At 40.2% G+C, this 21,445-nt stretch overlaps 1 protein-coding gene across 1 annotated transcript in view; it reads right to left on the bottom strand.

The window, feature by feature from the left end:
- Positions 1 to 21,445, bottom strand: part of PCLO (piccolo presynaptic cytomatrix protein) — a 598,913-nt gene that overhangs the window by 292,741 nt on the left and 284,727 nt on the right. The window contains 3 exon segments of the mRNA XM_025203237.1: positions 5,126 to 7,131; positions 7,509 to 12,618; positions 21,021 to 21,445. The exon segment at positions 21,021 to 21,445 is cut by the window's right edge and continues 31 nt beyond it. Coding sequence (XP_025059022.1) covers positions 5,126 to 7,131; positions 7,509 to 12,618; positions 21,021 to 21,445 — 7,541 coding nt within the window.

Below are 21,445 nucleotides of genomic sequence, written 5' to 3'. Positions count from 1 at the left end.
TTTTCATGCCTCTGTCCCCATTTCTGTTTTTCCAAACTCTACTATGTCATCTTTTCAGGAAAAATCCATTATTTAGTTATATATATATTAGCTTCCACAGACTGTATCTTTACAAATCACCTTTACAAATTATGCTTACTTCATTAGTTGAATATATCTGTGACAGCAGGAGAACCTAGTTCTGTGACCACAGCAGTAGTTTTCAGTATTCTTTTTGTTTTATCTAATCATTCCAATTAAGAGCACTATCCAGAACCTTTTGTGAAGAGTCTGAAAAAAATTACTTTTTGTAAGTACTTAGAGCAAAAGAGTACTTAGAGGAAAAGAATAAAAACAACACAAATGGTCTGGATTATTCACGAACAGATCATGTAAAATCAACCTACTTTCCTTTCCTGACAGGATAACTGGCCTTGCTGATTATGGAGAAATGGCAGACTTGATATATCTTGGCTTTAGTAAGAATTCTGACACCATTCTGAGTGGTATTCCCATGAGCCCATTTCTATTGAATATTTGTTTTAATGATGTAGGTGATGGAATTAGAGAGTATGCTTATCAAGTTTGCTGACATCTATTGTAGGACAGTTGCAAGCACTTTTAAAGATAAGAGCAGAATTTAAAATGATCTTGACGAAATATAGAGATGACCCAATCAACAAGATGCAATTAAGGACAAATGTCATGTGCTACACTTAGGGAGGAAAAATCAAAAGTGCACACGCAAAATTGGAAATAACAGACTAGGCAGCAGTATGGCAAAAAAGATCTGGAAATTCCAAGGAGTACACACTAAGTATGACTTGAGGAAATGTGATGCTGCTGCAAAAAAGGCAGGGTTATTCTTGGCTGTATTAACATACCATATTTTCTTCAGTACAACATTCCCTGGAATATAATATGCATCTTGTTTTTGAAAGATGGAAGGAAGAAAAAAAGATGTTTCCAAAGCTATGGCCCCATAGAGCAAGGGCAGAACCTAATCTTCAGCTGACTCACTCTCCCTTTCCAGTTTAACTGGAGTGCAAAGCTTAGCTATCACTGAACACTGGCTTCCATTGGTAGATCTAGGATTTGAAAGAGCTGAAGAGTTTTGAGGGCTGTGAAATAAAAGGAGACAGACCAGGAACAGCTAGGAGACAGACAAATTTCCCCAAGAAAAGGTTAACTTGTTTAGCGGAACTTGAAGAACATTAACAAAGAAAGATGATCCTTAACATCTCCAGAGTGAAGAACAATGAACTATTAAAGCAACTGATTCCCTCAGCTGCATGAAGAGTAATACCACAGCTGCTGCACTGTGGTACAGGGTGCTTCTATCAAAGCTCAGTGCTTTTATCCTTGGCACATAAAATCAGCTTCCCCACTTAATATATATACCTCAGTTTTGCGGGGCTGGCTTGGGTGGGGGGGAGGGTGTGTTATATGCAAGAAAATATTATATATAAGACAAAGTATATTTATTCTGCTCTGCTCAGCAATGTTGAAACTTCAGCTAAACTACTATGTCCAGCTTGGGGCACCATATTTTAATGAAAAGGCAGCCAAATTGGAGAGAGTCCACAGTAGAGCAACAACGATGATGGTAATTCTAAGAAACATAATCTACGAGAAAAGGTTGAAGGAACTGGGTTTGTTTAGTCTAGAAAAGAAAAGATGAAGGAGGCATGAAGAGTGTCTTTCAGTGTGTAAAGCAGGGGCAGGCAATTATTTTGGGCGGAGGGCTGCTTACCCAGTTTTGGCAAGCTGTCGAGGACCGCATGGATAGCCCCACCTCGTGACAGGTGCCCTGCTCCCTGGCCACCATCTTGGGACCAATGTTCCAATGTCTTGGGACCAATGTCTTAGGGGCAGAGCTGGTGGGGCTCAGAGTGGGCACAGGCTGGCAGGAGTCTGTGGAGCCAGGTTGGGCTGTACCAGCAGGGACACGGGGGGAGCTGGCTTGGCTCCATAGAGCCCCTGCTGGCCAGAACCCCTGTACTCCTGTTGCCCCACTGGCGTTGGCCCCATGACACTGGTGTGGGGCCCATGCACCCACTCACTCCCAGTGACTGCAGCCCTGCAGTATAGGTGGGGGGCAGCATGCAGTCCTGACCCCCTGCTCCGTGACAGCGAGCGAGCTGATGCTGATTGCAGGGAAAAGCAGACTCTCCCCTGCCCTGTGGCCAGTGCTCCCTGCTGCAGCCACTCGCAGCCCATGTGGGGCTGTCCTGAGCAGGCACAGGCAGCCCCAGGTGGGCTGAAAGTGGCTGCAGTGCGGGGGGCGGGGCATGGGGTGGGGGAGGGGCCACTTTTCCTGCACTCAGCACCAGCTTGTAACACACCTCCACAGCCAGCCTGGGCTCTGAGCTGGCTCTGGGTTCACCTGTCGGGGCTGTGCCATGGTGGCAGCAGCTGCAGCCCCTCCCCCACCTCGCTTGCCATGGTGGGCAGTGCTTGCCACTGCTGTCTCTGTGCTGCCCAGCGTGCGAGCTCTGGGCCAGCAGCAGCAGAAAATACTGCCCGGCATGGGAAGCAGGGGGGCTGCAGCTGCTCCCGCTGTGGCGCAGCCCCAATGGGCGAGCCTGGAGCCAGCACGGGGCCCAGGCTGGCAGTGGGGGCGGGTTACAAGCTGGTTCTGAGTGCAGGAAAAGTGTCCCTGACCCCGTCCCATGCCCAGCGCCCCACGCTGCAGCCACTCACAGCCCACATGGGGCTGCCTGTGCCTGCGCCTGCCTGTGCCCACCAGGACAGCCCTGTGCGGGGCTGCGAGTGGCTGCAGCAGGGAGCGCTGGCCACAGGGTGGGGAAGGGGCCACTTTTCCCCAGGCTCCTTCCCTGCCCTCCCCCCGTTACCCGAGTTTCCCATGATGGTGCAGCCACATGGTCCCGGGCCAGAAGCCCCTGCTGGGGCTTCCAGCTGTGGGGGCAGGGCTGGGCAGGCCCTGCTGTTGTGGGAGCCCACTGGGCTTCCCATGGGTCCTACTGCCGCTGACCCCTGTCATTTCTGACAGGAACCAAAGACAGATACATTTTAATTTTCAAAAATATTTTAGGGGCCCGATGGGCCGGATAGAATGGCCTCATGGGCCAGATCTGGCCCTCAGGCCATATTTTGCCCACCCCTTGTGTAAATGATTGATCAATAATTCTCCATGATTGTGGGAAGGACAAGTAGAAATTAGTTTTGTTTGCTGCAGAGATGATTTCCATTAGATATTAAGAAAAACAGGGGAGTTAAACATTGGAACCATCTACGTAAGGGTCTTGCAGAATCTTTTTTTGCAATGATTTTAAGAACAGGGACTGGGTACAAACATTCAGGAAGCCTGAGAAAGACAGAATTGATTTAAGTTACACAGTTTTCTCTGTAAGCGGCATCATTTAGAGCAGTAGTAAAGAGAACCCATATGCGCCCTTTGGCAACTGGGGGGCAAATCTTTTTGATCACTTATACCAGTACAAGTGTAATGTCTGTATCTGGCCAGGCTGAACAAATATCTGCCAGGGATAGTTTAGGTACATTTTATCTTATCTTACTGAAAGGAGCTGGACTAGATGATCCTCTTCTAGACTACATAAGTCTATGATTCTATTGTCATAATAGAAGAAATGATTGTGCCTGAGTTAATGAACACTACACTGATCAAAGGGGAGGAAGAGCCATTCTCCCCAGTACAACACAGCAGCAACACAACACCCACATGTGCAAAAAAACCCCCAACATCTGCCAGTTTTGGGCTAGATGAGTCTGGTTACAGTTTAATTAAAAGAGAGGACTGACTACAGAGCAGTGCAAAGTTGCCCAGTTCCATTAGCATGAGAGAAGCACTCTCCCTTGAGGTGTCAACCCATCCTATGTGAGGAATGTGACTTGCTGTTTCTATTTCTGGCGCTATATCAAGAAATGACAAAATTACAGAGCAGGAGACAGGGCGATGACATGAGCACACTGTTTTCCTTCCCCTTTTTCAGTGGTTTTCTCCCAAGTAAAGAGAGTGGAGAGAGAAGTGTAATCTGTGCATGTCCTCAGGAGCCACATGCAATCTGAGGCTTGGAGAGTTGGTGTGGATGGTTTCAAGGTAAAAAATAAAACAACCATTAGACAAGAGAGAAGAATTCTCATTAGTCCACCTTAAACTGCACCATAGAGCTTGCCCAAATCTAACTAAATGAAAAAAACAATCCCCACCCAAAAGCAAAAAACACCTCCCAGAAAGCCAAATGAAACTACAGTGAGGACCCCCACTGACACACTACAACAAAACAGCAGTGTGTGAATGGACAAAAGGAAAGAACGAACACAAATGGGGCAGTGGTGAACGCAGTGCCTGATGAGTGTTAGCCAATGAAATGACTCACAGGCTAGATGGCTTGTTTACCAGAGAATGCTGTAGAATTGGAAAACTTAAATCTTGGCCATGCAATGTCATTCAGAAGTCAAATTTATCCAAAATTACAACACAGAACATTAGATGTAGATGACTCCCGCCTAATTCTCCTTACCTATAAGGAGCATTAGACATAAGACCTTGAGGATAAGAAGGACTAAATCAAGCATGAAATGAGGGAAGTGTATATATAGAATTGAGACTTTCAGAAAGACACCCAGCATCCACTGTCCAGTGGGACAAAAGGGCAGTTCAGTCAATGAGAAATAAACCTGGAATTAACAGTACTTTGGAGAGGAAATAAATTTGATACTTTAGTGTTAAGGCATTTCAGGTTATAGTACAGGATGTGTAAGAAGAAATAAAAAAAGTTTCTTATTTAGAATAAAGATAAATGTAGTTCTATGAAGAAAAGATAGTACCCATCGCATCAGCAATTAATTCCCATGCAAAACTGCAAGCACCTTCCTAGTTTTAGCTAAAAACAATCTGTGTTTTATCTCACTAGCACAGTAATTTTGGTCTCCCTTTACTTTCCAAAGGGAGCACTAAAACAATTAATGAATGAAATAATAGATCATGCATATGCTATCAGGCATGGGACCATCCGTGGCACTTATTCAACCTGGTATGTAAACAGTTTATATGCAGAAATTGTAATGAACATGGTATCCCTTGTGCTGCACAGAAAGCCAACTGCACAATTTCACATGAAAAAAGAGATATATCTAGATAGAAAAAACAAATAATACTTACCATGAAACCCTCAGTGTATTGAAACTGAGCTCTGGAACTGTCTTCTGCTGTGGGACTCAGGGGCTTAGGATCAGATAGTGAACGTTGCATCATCTTTGCTGACTTTGGGCTGGGTGGAGGAACCTTGGCAATATCAGCATGCAGTATCTTCTGAGGGCTGATGTCATCAGTGATGGGTTTTTCATAGGGTACAAAGGCTGACTCTATAACTTTGCTTGGTGAAACTGGTGAAATGGGTGAATAGAGAACTTTGGGAGACTTGGGAGGGGAAGGGACTACCTGCAGTGTAGAGTCTGCACGCAGATGAGATGAGTAGCCTATTTCTAGTGGTGTTGGGCGCTTTTTGTCCTTCTGAGGAGATGTGGTTGTCAAGTACTGGGGACTTTGTGTATCTGAATCCGTTTCTGTTTGACACCCCAAACTTTCTCCTGTATGTGTCTTTTCTGGGGCTGAAATGTGTTTTATGATTTCAACCTTAGCATCCAATCTGGCTCTTATTGAAGGGGTTCGAATTGTCCCTACAGGTTCTGTTTGTACTGAGATCTCTGCCACTGTCTGAACTGCAATGCTAGACACTTTGGAAAATGGCTTACTTTTGTCTACCTCAGGGGTGCCCTCATTATATTTCCCCACACGAGCTTTCCTTCTTGATCTGCTGGAAAGATCCCATTCTTCTTGATCTTCATCATCTGTCTGAACACTTGTATCAACACTCTTCTTTGTCCTCCTTCTCCTGTTTGTGTAGCCCCGATCTGCACCATCTTCATCATCAGTTTGTACTCCACTGTCCATGATCTTTTTAAAACACCTGGGATCTTCTTCTAGGGTCTCATCAAGCTCATCATACTGACCACGTAACTTTGGCATGGAGCTCCTCTTCTTCAGTTGTTTCTCCTCTCTTGCATCAATATCCTTTAGAGACATTTCTGAAACAGAGCTTAGCATACCAGGTCTAGATATATATTGGGCAATGCCATCTGATTGAACTGTGTACCATGTCTGACTTTGTGGAATTTCAATGCCCAGCACAGCTGAAGCTGTTGTGGTCGTGTCATCACTAGTCCAAAACTGGCCATTTTCTGTAGCAGCATATTGTCCTTCCAGAAGGACTTGATCTGTGGTTGTTTGTGGGGAGACATTTCCAGAAGGGTCATAATTATATTGATATATCTGGCGAATCTTTTGCTCTTCCAGCTGCTGGTGAAGCTGTTGCTGAAGTTGCTGGATTTGCTCAAGCTGTAACTGCTGTTGAGCTAATGTCTCCTGTCTCATCATGAACTGGGCTTGCCGCTCCTCCTCTTGTTGGAATAAGAGATGGTGCTTCATGGATTGCAATTCCTCCAGCTTCTTTTGCACCATAAACTTTTCTTGTTCTCTAAACCTTTGAATTTCCTGACGCTCCCACTCTAATTCCTCTGCAAAGCGCTGTTGCTTAAGTTTCTCAAGCTCAAGAAGTTCACGCTCCAAGTCAAGCTGCTGCTGTTTATCTTCTTCAGGGGCAACGAGAAGTGCAACTTCATCTTCAATGACATCTGTAAAGCCTTCAGAAGCAGTAGTTAAAGTAGGCATCAGGCTGGTTGTCTCGGTAGTAATAGTTTCTATAGCAAGAGGTTGCAACCCTGTGTCAATATCAATGCCAACAATCGCACTGTCTTTTTCAGCTGCCACGGTTGTCAAGAAACTGTATGATCTTGGAAGTGGTTGATTCTGTTGCAAGGATGATAGTGAGGACACTGAGTCAATTGTTTGGAGAGTAGATAAATCTCTGACAGTTGTACTGAAAATAGAACCAGGCTGTGTAGTTATGGCAAATGTGGATGGTATTGGAGTTGCAACCGAGGAATAAACAACACCATTTGATGATCTTAAAACACTTCCAACACCGTACAGGGAAGGTACCATTCTTGCTTGGGAATACTGTGGTGCACTGATCCCGATGCCAGAAATCACTTGTCGAGTCTCTGGATAAGGACCAGTGGTCTTGCTTGAGTAATCCATAACCTCACCTGAAATTATAGGGCACAGTTATAGTCCAGTCCCCAAAAATAATGCTGCTTTTTGGATTCTGAAAGCCATCCCATCTTGCTGAATTAAGTGGGGAGGGGGAACGGCATGCAAATCTTCAGGTTACTGAACTACTTTAGATGTGAAGAAAACATCATTTCTGAACATGCAGGCACATGCAGGCACCTCTGTGCAAAACACATACGTAAAATGAAGAAACAAAATAAACGTGTCATCCAGAATAATTTGTCACATTGTCCAACAGAAAACATAACAACAGAAGGAGGGGAAAAATTAAAAAAAAAAAATCATCCTGAAATGAGGTGAGGAACACCATAATTATATTTCAAAGAAAGATCTGCTGCTGTGTCATACTGACCTGTAGTTACTCTTCCAGAAGTTAGATCTACTGCTGCATCTGTTGCCCCAACTCGATACTCAAAGCTATTCTTGCTCTTATATGCAAAAAGTCCAGCTTCTGATAAATTAGTATCAGACATGGATGGTTTCATACCCCCAAATGCTCTGTAACTATATGACCCTGAGCGATCATACTGATAATGGTCATCTCTGTAACCAAATCGATCTTCAGGCAGTGTGGTTGGAGGCTGTTGTGCTGTACAGCTCCTGCCAAATGGTAATTTATAAACCATATCACAACAAACAGCTCTTCTCCCTGCAGTCAAATCAACAGGTTTTTCATCATCATCTATTACTGTGGTGATAACCCCTGACATAGCTTCATCTGCTGTCACCATTGTTCTGTGAGATTTTGTGGTGCTAAGATCAACTGCTCCATCCTCCATTGGCTCCTGAGAAGCAGAGACATCAGTCCAACCATTTGTGACACCAACAGGAGGGACAGTGACAGGCTTTGTTGTAGCCCATGTCACTGCATGTGTTGAAGTACCTAAGGATAAGTTTATTGGCACTTCATCTCTACCTACAGAGAACGCCTGGCTGCCTGTTACTCTGTATGCAGGCTCAAAATGTTTTGATGTTGTCAGCTGCAATGGTGTTGTCATTCCATGTCCCAAATCCACAAGGCTTTCTGTACTGGCAGTGTAGCTTACAGTAGCTGTACAAGTCATTATAGTTACTGTTTCAGTGACTAGAGCTAGAGAAGGTTCTGCAGTTGATGCAGTGCTAAGATTTATGATAGCTGGCTGGACAGCACTTACTGGCCGCCCAGATATATCACTTGCTATTGCTTGCCTTCTCACATCCATGGAAACAGCAGACAGATCCATACAGCTGTTTGTCATTTCAATATCCATCTTCGTTAAAGTTCGAAGATCAATAACATCACCAAATGGATGGAACCTTCCATTCTCTCTATACCTGGTTTGCTCTACCATGTGCATTGGCTCTGGAGGTATAGTAATAGAGACGCTGCCTAATCCAACACTTGGCACTGAGCCTTTAACCACAGAAACGGTGGTCTTGGTAACCGCTGTTGTTATTAATTCTGTTACTGAACTAGGGGCGGTTTCAAAAGTCGACTGTGCTGTAACAGGAAAAGTTTGCAAAACACCAGAATCATACATGTTCAGATCTGCCATACTTTGAGTTTCCATAGCTTTTATGGATGGAATAAGTTGAGGCCTCACAGTCTGGGGAACCTGTTCTTTAGAAGGTGAGCCCAAAGGCCAACTGGTGACAGCCTGACTAGTTACGGACTCTGTAGGAGTTCCAGGTTCAGATGGCAACGTGATAACAACATAGGTTTCTTGTAAAGATTTGGTCAACCTTGGTGAAGACTTGTTAGAGTGAGGAGATAAAGGGGATGTAGGGGATGTCAACTTGCACTCAGCTGAAGGAACCAAATTCAAAGTCATACTAGTGGTTAATGACAAGCCTATTGGTTTTGGCTGTGTTTCTGCTGGCTTATGAACTACTATTGGGAGAGGAGGAACTGCTGGCTTAGGAGCAATTGGAGGCTTAGTTACCTCAACAGATCTATGACTGAATACAAGCCCTGCTGGAATTGAAGATGGCTTGGGAGGCACAGGAGGTGGTGTAGGGGTATATACTTTTGTAGTAGGTACTACATGGTTCTTTAACAAACCCATGGCCTCTACAGGTGCACCACTAGTCATAGAAGGTAGGACTATTGGAGCTGTTGTCCCTGGAGACTTAACCTGCGTCTTCTTTTTGGGATAAATAGCTGGTTTGGGCGGAGTAGGTGGAGGCAATGGTGGAGGAGGGGGAGGGGGAGGAAGAGGATGGAGAGGTGGTGGCAATGGTTGTTCAGAAGAATCTAACGAAGAACTTCTGAAAAGTGAGATACTTTGTGAGTAACATATTTTGGATGTCACAGGGGGAGCTGAGGAAGTCACAGATGGTAATGCAGAAACAGTGCTGATCTTAGTTACAACACTAGTAGTGGATACAGGTGTGGTTGGTGCTGGCTTTGTTACTGGAATTGATGTTATACATATAGGTGGCTGGTCAGATGCAGCATCAGCCATGTGAATCCTTGCTGTGTCCATACCCACTCCTTTGAGCACATCTTCATAAAGTACTTTAGTTATAACAGCCGTCTCTGTGCTCTTAATTTCCCTAGCTCTATCTTTCTCTGGTATGGATAAATCAAGGGTGATGGAGTCAGAAGTGTACTGCTTCAGTTTTATATCTGTAATTGTCACTGCAGAAGGTGCAGCTGTAGGCAAGGAAATTACAACATGATCCACAACATGACCTGCACGTACCACTGGCTTTTGAGGGGGTACATCAATAGGCTCATAAGGTGTGGCTGTTTCAGCATACTCTTTTGTGGAGCTGATGGGGACTTGAGTTATGGAGCTGATCCCTTCAGAATCTGCTAATTTACTAAAAGCATCCATTGTATCTATATAACCTATGGCTGTCCTGTCTGTTCCAGGAATGGGTGATGAGCTATCAGTGGTACAAACTGAAGATGTAGATGATGTTAGAGAAGCTGTATCAGAAGGCAAAACAGATGTAGCACTTTCTGATGCCTCAGAATATGTTAATATTGAAGTTTCATGAGATATTATTTCTTGAATTTCTCTGGCATAATCTGTTAGGTATTCATCTTCTATATCTTCTACTGTAAAGTGCTGGGTTATCTTAACATCTGGAATAGAAAGTACTGTGCTGCTGACTGAAGACATGTCTGAAACTGATGAAGGAGTGCTTAATGTTAATGAGGCACCATCCACTGTGTCTCTTACTGTAGATCCCATTGTATCTGATCCAGGAATTAAATCTGATGTTGGCTGAGTTGGACTGGAGCCTGGGGTCAGCTGCATTCCTTGTCGCTTCATAAGCTCTTCATAAGCGGCTTCTGCATCTAACAACTGCTTTTCCTCAGTGGCGGAAGTTACCACACTGTCCAGGACAATTATTTCATGACTTTCTGGAATGATGTAAGAACTAGATACAATGTCTTCCTGTGGCACAATTGAATGCAAAGTCTCTACACTATAATAGTCTTTCTGCAGATCCTTAATTTTCTGCATAGGTTCTTCATAAATCTGATCAGAAGATCTTATTTTTCTCTCTCTCCCTCTCTGTTGTATAAATTCATTACTCTCATCTTGTCTTGGTATGAGATTAGCATCAATAGCTCCATTATATGTGTCCTCTACTAAAGATTCATAAATATAATCTTCTATTAGCATGCCACCATATAAAGATTCTTTTTCAAACACTTCATCTTTTTCATTTGTACTTTGAAATGATTTGGATTTATGGGATTTCTGCATCATTTCCTCATACATCTCTTCAGCACTTCTTAACGCCTTTTGATTATTTTCTTCTTTTAAAAACCTAACTGGTTGTTCATCTGTTGGAGAGTATAAAGAGACAGCTGTGGGTAACTTATACACCTTTTGCACTTCTATTATTTTTTCTGGGCTGATTTCAAATCCTTCAGGATCTGATTCAATACTTGGCGAATATTCAGAACAGGAAGATCGGTGCAGCTCTTCCATTTCTGCTGCCTGTCGTAACTCTTCTGTTGGAGATGCATCCTCAATGGGAGAAAGATTACTTGGTGGAGTCTTTGGACGCTCCCTTCTTCTCTGAGCTCTTAATTCATCCTTGTCTTTCTTAGATTTTTTGCTTGAACTCTTTCTTTGCTGCTGTTCTAATTCACGCTGTTTTTCTTGTTCCTTTAACAGCTCTTCCTCTTCTCTTAGCTCTTCTTCTTCTGAAGAGTCTTCAATAGTCGGAAGGAGAGGGCCATGTGACCTATGTCTGGCTTTGCGCTGCTGTTTGTTTTCTCCTCCCATTTTTTTATGACTAGGACTGCTGTCACTATCCTCATCGAGAGAAGACACTGATGTGGGAGAGGTACCTGGAGTGAAACTGGAGGCATGCAGACTAGAAGACCCTTCTCCCCTAGATCTATCTTCTGGTGAATCTGTAAGACTCTCCATCTCTAGCTCTGGCTCTTCAAAATACAAAATACCTTTCTGTTGTTCGGATACCTCAGAATATTTGTTTGCTATTGTACTATTCAGTTCTATTGTTTTGAAACGGCGTAAGCCACCACCTCCACTTCCACCAGTTAAAGCAAGCTCTTCACTGTCCTGACTTTTGCTTTCCCTGTATTTTGGTTCTGGGCTTTCATCAAAAGTCTCATCATCATCATCATGCCATGAATGACGTCTTCCGGGATCCTCATCATAGCTTGTGCTACTTTTTCTAGTTAGCCTTTTGTGTTTTCCTGCTGTCCCTTTAACTTTGCCTTTCACTTCTTCTTTCTTTTGGCTTTCATTACCACTGATTTCTTTGAGCTGATTCCTAATAAATTCTTCATCTTCAGAACCTGAGGCATCCTCATCAGCACTCATCTCTATAATCTGTTTTCGAATAAAGTCTTCATCGTCGCCTGATCCTGGACTGTCTTCTTGTTTGTACTCATCGCTGCTTGAAGAGCCAACACTCGTTTGTCTTTTTCTCCTTGGGACAGGTGAGTTTTCACTTTCACTGCTATCTTCTACAGAATCATAGCGTTGCCTTCTTGTTGATGCATCATCTATTGCATCCACCTTTTCTCCTTTCTGCAAAGGTATACTTTGTTTGCCATCTTCTTCAATGGCTTCTTCATCTTCTTCTTGAATGTCTGCCAGGTCTTCCTCATCTGAACTGTAAGATTCCGGTGTGATTGGCAAAGGCTTTGTTTTATATTGATCCTTTGTCTGTTCACCATATAGCTCATAAAGGTCTTCAGTTTTTCCAGATTTTTCCTCAGCAAGTGTACTTGCCTGGGCTTCCAAAATGGACAGGACAGTACTTTCCAATTTGGCTAGATCGGAGGGGCTTGGAGGACTTTCTTGTGGAAAGGTATCTTTTTTAGAAGGTTCTCTGAGTAGATCCTTTTCATCACTGGGGATAAGACTTGGAATTTCACCAAGTGAACTTGATATCCCATCAGAAGAATACCCGGTATCACTCAGACCTTGTGGACTTTTCTGTTGCTGAGAACTGGATGTTTCTGATTTGTCATCCTCCTTTTCCTAAAAAAATAAATACATATGTATGTATATAGATATAGATATAAATCAATTCTTAATGTCTCCGGGTAATTAAAAGCAAGGGGTTTCTCTCAAAAGATGAGTTAATGCATTTGGTGACACATTATGATAACAAGAAAATTTATATTAATCCAGAAATGAATGAGACATTACTTTTGTTATGCAAAGCTGTTAAAGCACTATGAAAAGATCCTCAAATTATGAGCTTTTCAATTTAATCTAATTATGCTTTGCATGACATTTCACACAGGCAACTGCTTTTATCATATTAGGCACTTAAAGTAAGATGATTTTTTATTTTGAAATATAAACAAATACTGTAGTTCCTTGTCTTTCAGAACACTTTCTAATTATAGTCTGTTGCATAGTAATAGATGTCCAATCTAAGTTTTTCTATGGATCTAAGTTAAATGAGAATTTTAACCATCTAGGTTGCAAAGCTGCTTTTAGTAACTTTAGACACAATAGAAAAAGGATTGCCAAACGTCATCCTGAATGATTCTGGGTCTCTACTATCTGACTTGTCAGGGAAATCTTTCCTTCCCTTCCTTAACTTCAGCTTCCCATGTCCTGCACTTTGATTTCTAACTCTCAGTTTAAGTACTACATACTTTGGCATGCAACAGAATGTGACCTGGAACATTTCAGAATCTACCAGTTGGCACACTGTGCACATACTCATTTGGAAGGACTTTTCCCAGTTCCTAGAAGAGAAACCAGCTCTGAGTGCACTTGTAGCTTAGACATAAGATATATCTAGAGAATGAAATCACACACGGAGAAAAGCAAGTCTGTCCACTGACCAAACGAGAAGGTCTGGAAGGCATTAAAAACATCTCCAACTCAGTCTTCCTTACCCCTAGAGAAATGTTTCTAACCAAAAAGCCAAACCAAAAAGTCCCAAAGCCTCTTACACTGTATGCCATGCCATACCCCCTACATTCATTCTTGCCTTTAATAATATCAAAAGGGAATATTTGTCTCCTTCACTGATCAAGGTCAATCATCCCTGAGCATAGCAAGTGATTAATTTGAAGCTTTGTTTACCTAATTTATAAAAAAAGAAAAATGTTGTGTAAATTTAATGAGAAAACCATTATCATAATGGGATGAATCATTAACTTTTATAGTTACATTTACACTCATTTGAAAATGTTACCCATAACACAGAATTTAGGAAATGTTTATTTATCCTGCAGCTCCATTTTAACAAAAACTTGAAAACACATACTTGCCATTGTCAATTATAATTTTGATGATTAATCAAGGTTTTTTGGGGGGCGGGGGGGTTAGTTATTTTGATTTATATTAAAAAAAAACCACCTACCTATGCGTTGGGACAGACTGTATTTGTATAGAGCCCTTATATTAAAACAGCAATATTATAAAATGTATAACATAAATAGAGCTACACAGGGATACTTTATTGTATACTTTGCAAAATCAGATATACTTTGCACACTTTCACTGTAGACTTCTGCTGCTTTTACCAACACTGTACACAACAAAGTGTGCCTGGATACTTAAGATAAGGACTGACCACTGTATTTTCAAAGTTATGAGATGCAACAAATTCTTCTTTCAGCAGTTCTACAGACAATACTAAGATGCTATTGTGGATGAACCTACTGAGCTGTACATATTTTCTGGGAAGTCACAAACACCCAGACTCCTGTTTAGCACTCCCTACTCAGAAAAGAAAGCAAAAAAAAAATCAGGCCTTTAGTGGCAAATTCAAAGGCCCTTAATGGTAAAACAGAACATAATCACACTAACATGTTTACTCACATATCACACCCCTAAATAATACACACTTTTTGGTGGGGAAAGACAAATGAAGATTTCCTTCCTTGCTAAATCTAACTATCACAGCATGGACTCAATACAGTTAAATGCTGGCCTCATGCAGAAGGGGGAAAGCTCACTCTTCAGCATCACTCAATCTCTTGTTGCAGCTACGGAAACACAGTTCTACAGCACAGTGGCCATAACAAGGTTAAAACTAACTGTGAACCTAAAGGATGCACTCTGCCCTATGCTCCTGGACTAGCAGAGAAGCTACCATTATATACTTCAATGACAGTGCAGAAAATCAGCTTCCTGGCTTAAGATATGAAGTCCAGTTTTGGAAAGCTGATTTTTGGGGAAAGGCGATATGCAAGAAAATATGTCCTAAGGTTCAAACTGAAATGCAACTGAGAATGATTATTTTTTGCATGACGTTTCTTACATTTTTTGCCTCTTTTGCTTCCTTTGACCAACAAAACCTGTATGTAAGGGTTGTTGTTTTTTTTTTTTTAATAGATTTTTAAAAAAAATCATTTGAACATCTATTAAAATGCAAGGGATTTCTACATCTAGACACCTTATGACCCTCATTCAGAATCCACCTCAAATAACATATGTGTTTATAGTGTTTATAATGTAATATCTACCAAGGACATTACATGCAATTTTTAATGATATATTAACAAATGAAAACATTGACCAAGGTCAAAGTCTGCTATGGGTTTTTATGGACAATCAGAGTTCAATTGGTGAAAGCTGAGATGTAGGCTACTGGCTATGGAAAGTCCAGCTAGAAGTGGATATAGGACAGTCACCTGAAACCAGGAGCTAACAAGTGTAGACAAGGAATTAAGGCAAAGAGTGCAAAAGAGTGTAGAAGCAAGATGGACTGCTTCTACATTATAAAAAACCACTACAGTATGAGTGTATTTTACAAAAACATATTTTACATTATATATTTGTCTATGCATAGTTGTCCGTGCTGTGATATACATCATGCAAAAAGAATAATGCACAGCATAGTTTGGAAGCCATATATATATTTAATTTTCCTGTGATACATGCCCATATCACTTTTTACAATCCAAGTAATTACAACAGTACAAAAACTTTCTTAGATGAACATATTTGAAGGGTAAAACCCTGTAACTGAGTGTTATATATGTGAGATGGTTAGCAATCTCAGAGAAATATATTAGATGCCTGTAAAAAACTTTCTTTAAAGTTAATGGTAAAAACACGGTTTCATTATCAAAACTAGGTGCCGTTCTTCTTCATGCAAACAACTTAGTAGGTCTTCTGGAAGAAGTTAAGGGTCTTCTTTCTAGAAATGTGTTGTCTGTGAGTTTTTGGTACTGGTCAAGTTTAGTCCTGCAGCAACTCACAGCAAATTCAAGGAGTGCTTCTACTGGTATAGGGTGAAATTCTTTTTGCACAGAATGGAAGGTGCGAAGGGTGGATACTGATACTAATGCTGGAAGATGCCAGTTTTGGAGGTCTTCAGTGTATGAAAATTAGAAGTACTTAAAAGACATACTACACAAGGTATTTCTAGTGCAGAAAAGAAATCTTGTACTTATGGCTGTACATCATTTAACTATTTCACGCTAGAATTTTTCATTTTCAAAGCATCCCTTATTGCATTTTTAGTTACATCTCAAAATCTGAGAATTTAAAAAAAAAATCTGCATTTACGTTACTCATTGGCATTTTAGCATTAATACTAACAAGCAAGGGCAATATTTAAGTATTTGTTGTCTAAATTACTAAATTTTTTATCAACTGAATTAGAATTTTGTTAAAAAGACAATGAAAATATAAAATGCTTGCTATTTAGTTTTTCTAAAGCTGATTTATTCTTATAAAGATCAGAGTACTTCGAATAGAGTACTTCAGTTAATGGAAATTCATAGAAAAACTGAAATTTTCAAAACGTGTTTCAAATTTAACCAGGAAACTATTTATTTCAGGAAAACACAGACAAAAAAAAAAGCCCAACTAATTTTTTGGGAGTTGACTTTTGTTTAGATTTTTATTGTATGCTATAGCATAATGTGTAATAACCAAAAAGTTTTTTAAAAAACTTAATAAAAGAAAACCTGTTACAAAAGCAAAAATTGTAAATGTTTAACTATGAAATAAGCAAAAATAGAATATGTTGAATATATTCAATATTGGTGTATTATTTTTCCCCCCAAAATGAAACATTTGATGAAATCATCATAATTTCATCTAGGATTCCAATTTGATAATGAGACTGCCTTTTCTAATGGAAAATGGTTCTGTAAAAGATTTTCTGACCATCTCTAAATAAGAACACATTTACCAACTGGGTACTCAATTAAGTTTTGGAGCTACAGGAAGATTATAAAAAAATTGGTAAATGTATATTTGTTACATGTGAGCTAACATCATAAATAACTAAATGATTCTATCACAGCAATCTGTGCTGTCATTTATCATACAATACTGGAGAAAAGGAAGTTTATATTTGCCCTTCTGTATTTATGCTACCCCTTCTACTACTGCAAGTTAAATATGATGTGGAATAATTCCATTGATTGTTTTCAAAACGTTATAGGAAACGATTGCAAGTAAAAATCAGCAATATTTGGAAAAACTGTAACCTATTCTAAAGAAACAACATGGGCAGAAGTTCAGGGGAATCCCGCTTTTTCCATCTTTTGCAGGGTAGTATTAGTGAATATACTGAGAAAAGGAATCCAATTCAGCACTATTCTACCATAATGAGTGGATAATATAAGGCCCACTGTTTTAAAACAGAGAGGACTAGAAGGGACTAAAAGTGAGCTCACGCTATACATATCTAATTTAGTTAGTCTATAAGGTGCAAACCTAGATAAGAGTCAGAAACTGTCGGTTCTGTGTCAGGCACAAATCCTCAAAGCCATTTTAGAAGCTAATTATTAGGGCTGTACGAAATTTCGCTGGCAGTTTTGTTTCAATGCTCTTTCAATTTGTTTTGAGCTCAAAACAGCAAAATCAAAATAAAACAGAGAGCTTCGAAACAGCCTCTAAACAAAACAAGTCGAGTCAAAATGTTTTGAAATTTTCAAAATGTTTCGAGTTTCAAAGGTCAGGCTGGGCTTGCCTACAGGGAAACAGAAACTAAAGTAAGGAGAGGGATGCGGAAAAGGGGGGAAGCGGGGTGAAAGACTGCTATTATTATTGACTGTGTAGGTGGCCAGTGACTGTCATCTTTTCCTGAAGTCCCTTCCAATCCCAGTGCTCTGGGGGAGGAATGGAAAAACTGCATAAAAGGCAGCATTGTTTGAGCTGCCCTGCTTTCTGCCTTGGTGTCATTTGAGTGAGGGCACATCTTAACACACACACAGTGTCACCCACCCATGTCACGAATTTTGCATGTCAGCAGCTAGGGGTGCAGGGCCCTAGAACCCAGACTTCCCCCACACCTATCTCCTTGAAACTTGGCAAGAGTTTTGGCCTCACCAGGGGCTAGTATGCCTGCAGTTTTGACCCTGCTGTGGCTTAACACATACAGGTGACAGGAAATTTTTGCTTTTAAGAATTTGAGGTGCAGTTTCCCCAAAACCCCTACACCTATCTCCTTGAAACTTGGCAAGAGTTTTGGCCTCACCAGGGGCTAGTATGCCTGCAGTTTTGACCCTGCTGTGGCTTAACACATACAGGTGACAGGAAATTTTTGCTTTTAAGAATTTGAGGTGCAGTTTCCCTGAAACCCCTGCATCTACCTCCTTGAAACATGGCAGACTTCATGCCCTCAGAAGGTGCTACCATTCCTGCATGTTTCATGCAAATCAGGCCAGAAATGACAACATTATAGGCTGTTTCGAGCTTCCCTATTATAGCTTATGGGCAAAACATCGAAACAGCAACACTGTTTCAACGAAACAAAATGGAACAGCAGTTGTGAATCGAAACAAAATTTGAAATGACACGCTGTTCCATCAAAAAGTCAAAACGCTGGTCAAAACGGAATGGTGCCATTTCACACAGCCCTACTAATTATCATTGATTTCTATGGTAGTGATGGAATCTAAACACCTTTGAGGATTATCTGCCTACTGAAGCCTTTCTAATGATTTCACTGAGTTTTGGACCAGAACCACAATCTTTCCAGCTATTTTCTGTGCAAAATGAAGCTCATAATATGTACTTATGGCAATGAGGAGGGATTTAGTTAGTTAATATTTGCATAGAGGTTTGAAGACAGCAAGAGAAGTATGTAGCATTTTACGAATGAAATGTGCTAAGATTAATTCACAACCTTTTTAAATGTAGGCCTTGCACAAATCTTTTAAAACAATTTCTCTTTAACATATATTTGAAAACTATTCTGTGTTACCTGGACATTGACCTCTACCCAGGCAGGTCCTGAAAAGATGCCATGTAACCCAAACTGTAATCTTCTGTCTTATTTCTATTATATGCTACAACGGGTTGTATCATATTTTTCACTGGTTGCTATATATCACAGAAAGCTTTAATTATCACTCAATAAGTAAAATAAATCATCATGTTTGTTTTAAAGGAACAAACTATCTCAGTAATCTAGTTTACCTTTACTTCTCAGCCAATTGTTTTCACATTTGATCACATCTGAGAAGAATCTTTCCAGTATTTACCCCAATAGAAGAAACCAAATGAAAATAAAATTTGAGCCCTTCCTATAAATATAGATCCTTTTTCAAAATTCATGTTGCATGTCAGAGTGTTCTATTTCCTAGCTTTAATAATAATTTTACATCAGTCCTTTACAAACTTTCATTAATGGAACTTCAAAGCTGCACTCTGGTAATAGGGAATAGTTATTTATTATTATGTTAATTTTATAGACCGGTAACATGAAACAGTGAAGACTGAAATATTCTCTTGAGTAGCTCCACTAAGTTAAATAAGTAGACACCGGACATATTCAGAAAATGATCACATATTGCATACAGAAATCGTGTGACAGATGAATGATTAGAGAGTGAGTTGCTGTCAGAGCTAAAATAGAATACCTGAATTTCAGATCTGTGCCCTAACAGCCTGGTAATGTTCTCTTTTCTCAACAAGCTGTAATAATGACATTGTAAGCCTGATGGGATTTTTTTCAATTATAGATTTTTTTTGGACAGAAAATTGGATTTAGGACAAAAAATCCCACCTCTTTGACAAAATCTTTGTCTGATTTCACCAGGGAATGTTACTTTTTTATTTATTTGTTGGTTTTGCTCAAAATCCAAATACCCCAAAAAACTTAAATATCAATGTTGAAAACAGAAAGATATTGGTTTTTAATATTCTTCTATTGTGCAGAATGGCAGTTCTACTCTGGTTTCTTTATATGTCCTTTCTCCTCCATAGATTGGGTTCCCCAGCCAGGCTTCATCTTTCACAGTGTATCATGGACAGTGACTCCCAGGACAAAACTACCTCGGCACTAGGGAGACCATGACCTGTCATGGAGAACACAGTCCAGCCTAGGAAGCTGGCTTATAGATAATATTAGCATGAATCATGTTAAGGGACACAACAGAAGAACTCCTGAATCCAGCTACTTGTTTTTCACTGTAATAGTTGACTTATATTTAGCTATAAGTCAAAATTCCTATGATAAATAAGCCAATTTTCTCTTTGAAAAATATATCTCATAGGTGTAGAAATGAAAAAATGTATTTTCCAGTCCTACACTTATGAAATGAATAATCAACACCTATTTCAATGTTAGGAAAAAAAAGAGTGTAGATACATTTTTCTCCCCCAGAAAACATGCGCAAGTAATTTCTTTATCCACCTTTGGTTCATAAATGTCTTAGGAAGTACTGCAGATCCAGCACAACAAGATGTTATTCATTCATTCATTTGATTGGACTGTTTATTAATGAAGCTCTACATGAAAATAAGCACTTCTCTACATGAGAGAAATAAATGATGTACATTGATGTATGATACATGTGAATGTATTTCAATATAGGCCCATGCTCCTATGCTACAATTTGATATGGCAATCATATAGCATCCTATTGTCATCAGGATGTTGATGTAACACAGCATAGGTATGAAAATCTGAACTCATGTGGTCCATGACCAATCGTGGCCAATAAAGTTACCCACCAAAAATGTATTTCATTATTTGTACTGCTTGCTTACTCCAAATCAAAATTTTTGCAGCAATAAAAATAAATACATGAACATATAAGTAAGGCAACAAAAAGAAATAGTTGATTAGCAGAGTGAATGGGATTTGGAGACTGAGAGCTAAGAAAAATGTCTCAGTCCCCACAATTAGAAAAATAAAAAAACTTTTTTGTAAAAAGTCTTGAGACTCTCCAACATCTATCAGTTAAATAAGAGAAATATTTGAATCCGACAAAAAAAAGTCTCAAGTTCTGAATGATAGGGACTTAAAAGTTTACAAACCCAGCTGAAATATTACTCCTCAAAATATATAGGCCCAGCTTGATAAATCCTTACTCACAGGAGGCCTTGATCTCACCGGTAAGAATCACCTCATAAGAAAAAAAATAGAAGCATACATAAGTAAGAATATATGGGATCAAGCTCTACATTGACCACTTGTAACAAAAGAAAATTAATGCAATGCTTACTGTTTTTTCTTTCACTGTTTCCACAAGGTTCAGTCTCGGCACAGGTGCAACTTGAGCTGTAGTGTCTTCTTTCTTATTTTTGTCTGGTTTGGAGGCTATTTGTGGAAGCCCAGGTGTCAAATCCTCTTTCTTAACTTCCTCCTGTTTTTGAGCATGAAATTCTTTAGGAGGGCCTTTGACTTCTAATTTCTCTTCAATAATTTTTTCTTTAGTTTCAACTAGGAACTGCTCTTTTCTGTCCTCTGGAAGAGATGCTTTCTTTTCTGGTAATGCAGATTTCTTATCATCTATCAATTTGCTGAGGGGTTGCTTTTGATCTGAACTTATCTTTGGATGAATTTTATCCACTGAAGATGTCTTTGCCAGTTTTCCCTTTTGCGGTTTTGGATCTTCCTTCTCAGTTCCCAGTTGGATTTTATCAGCTG

The sequence above is a fragment of the Alligator sinensis genome, unplaced genomic scaffold (assembly GCF_000455745.1).
Source record: "Alligator sinensis unplaced genomic scaffold, ASM45574v1 scaffold567_1, whole genome shotgun sequence".
Lineage (NCBI taxonomy): Eukaryota > Metazoa > Chordata > Crocodylia > Alligatoridae > Alligator > Alligator sinensis.
Note: the sequence above shows the minus strand (reverse complement) of the source record. Positions and strands in the feature narration are given on the sequence as shown.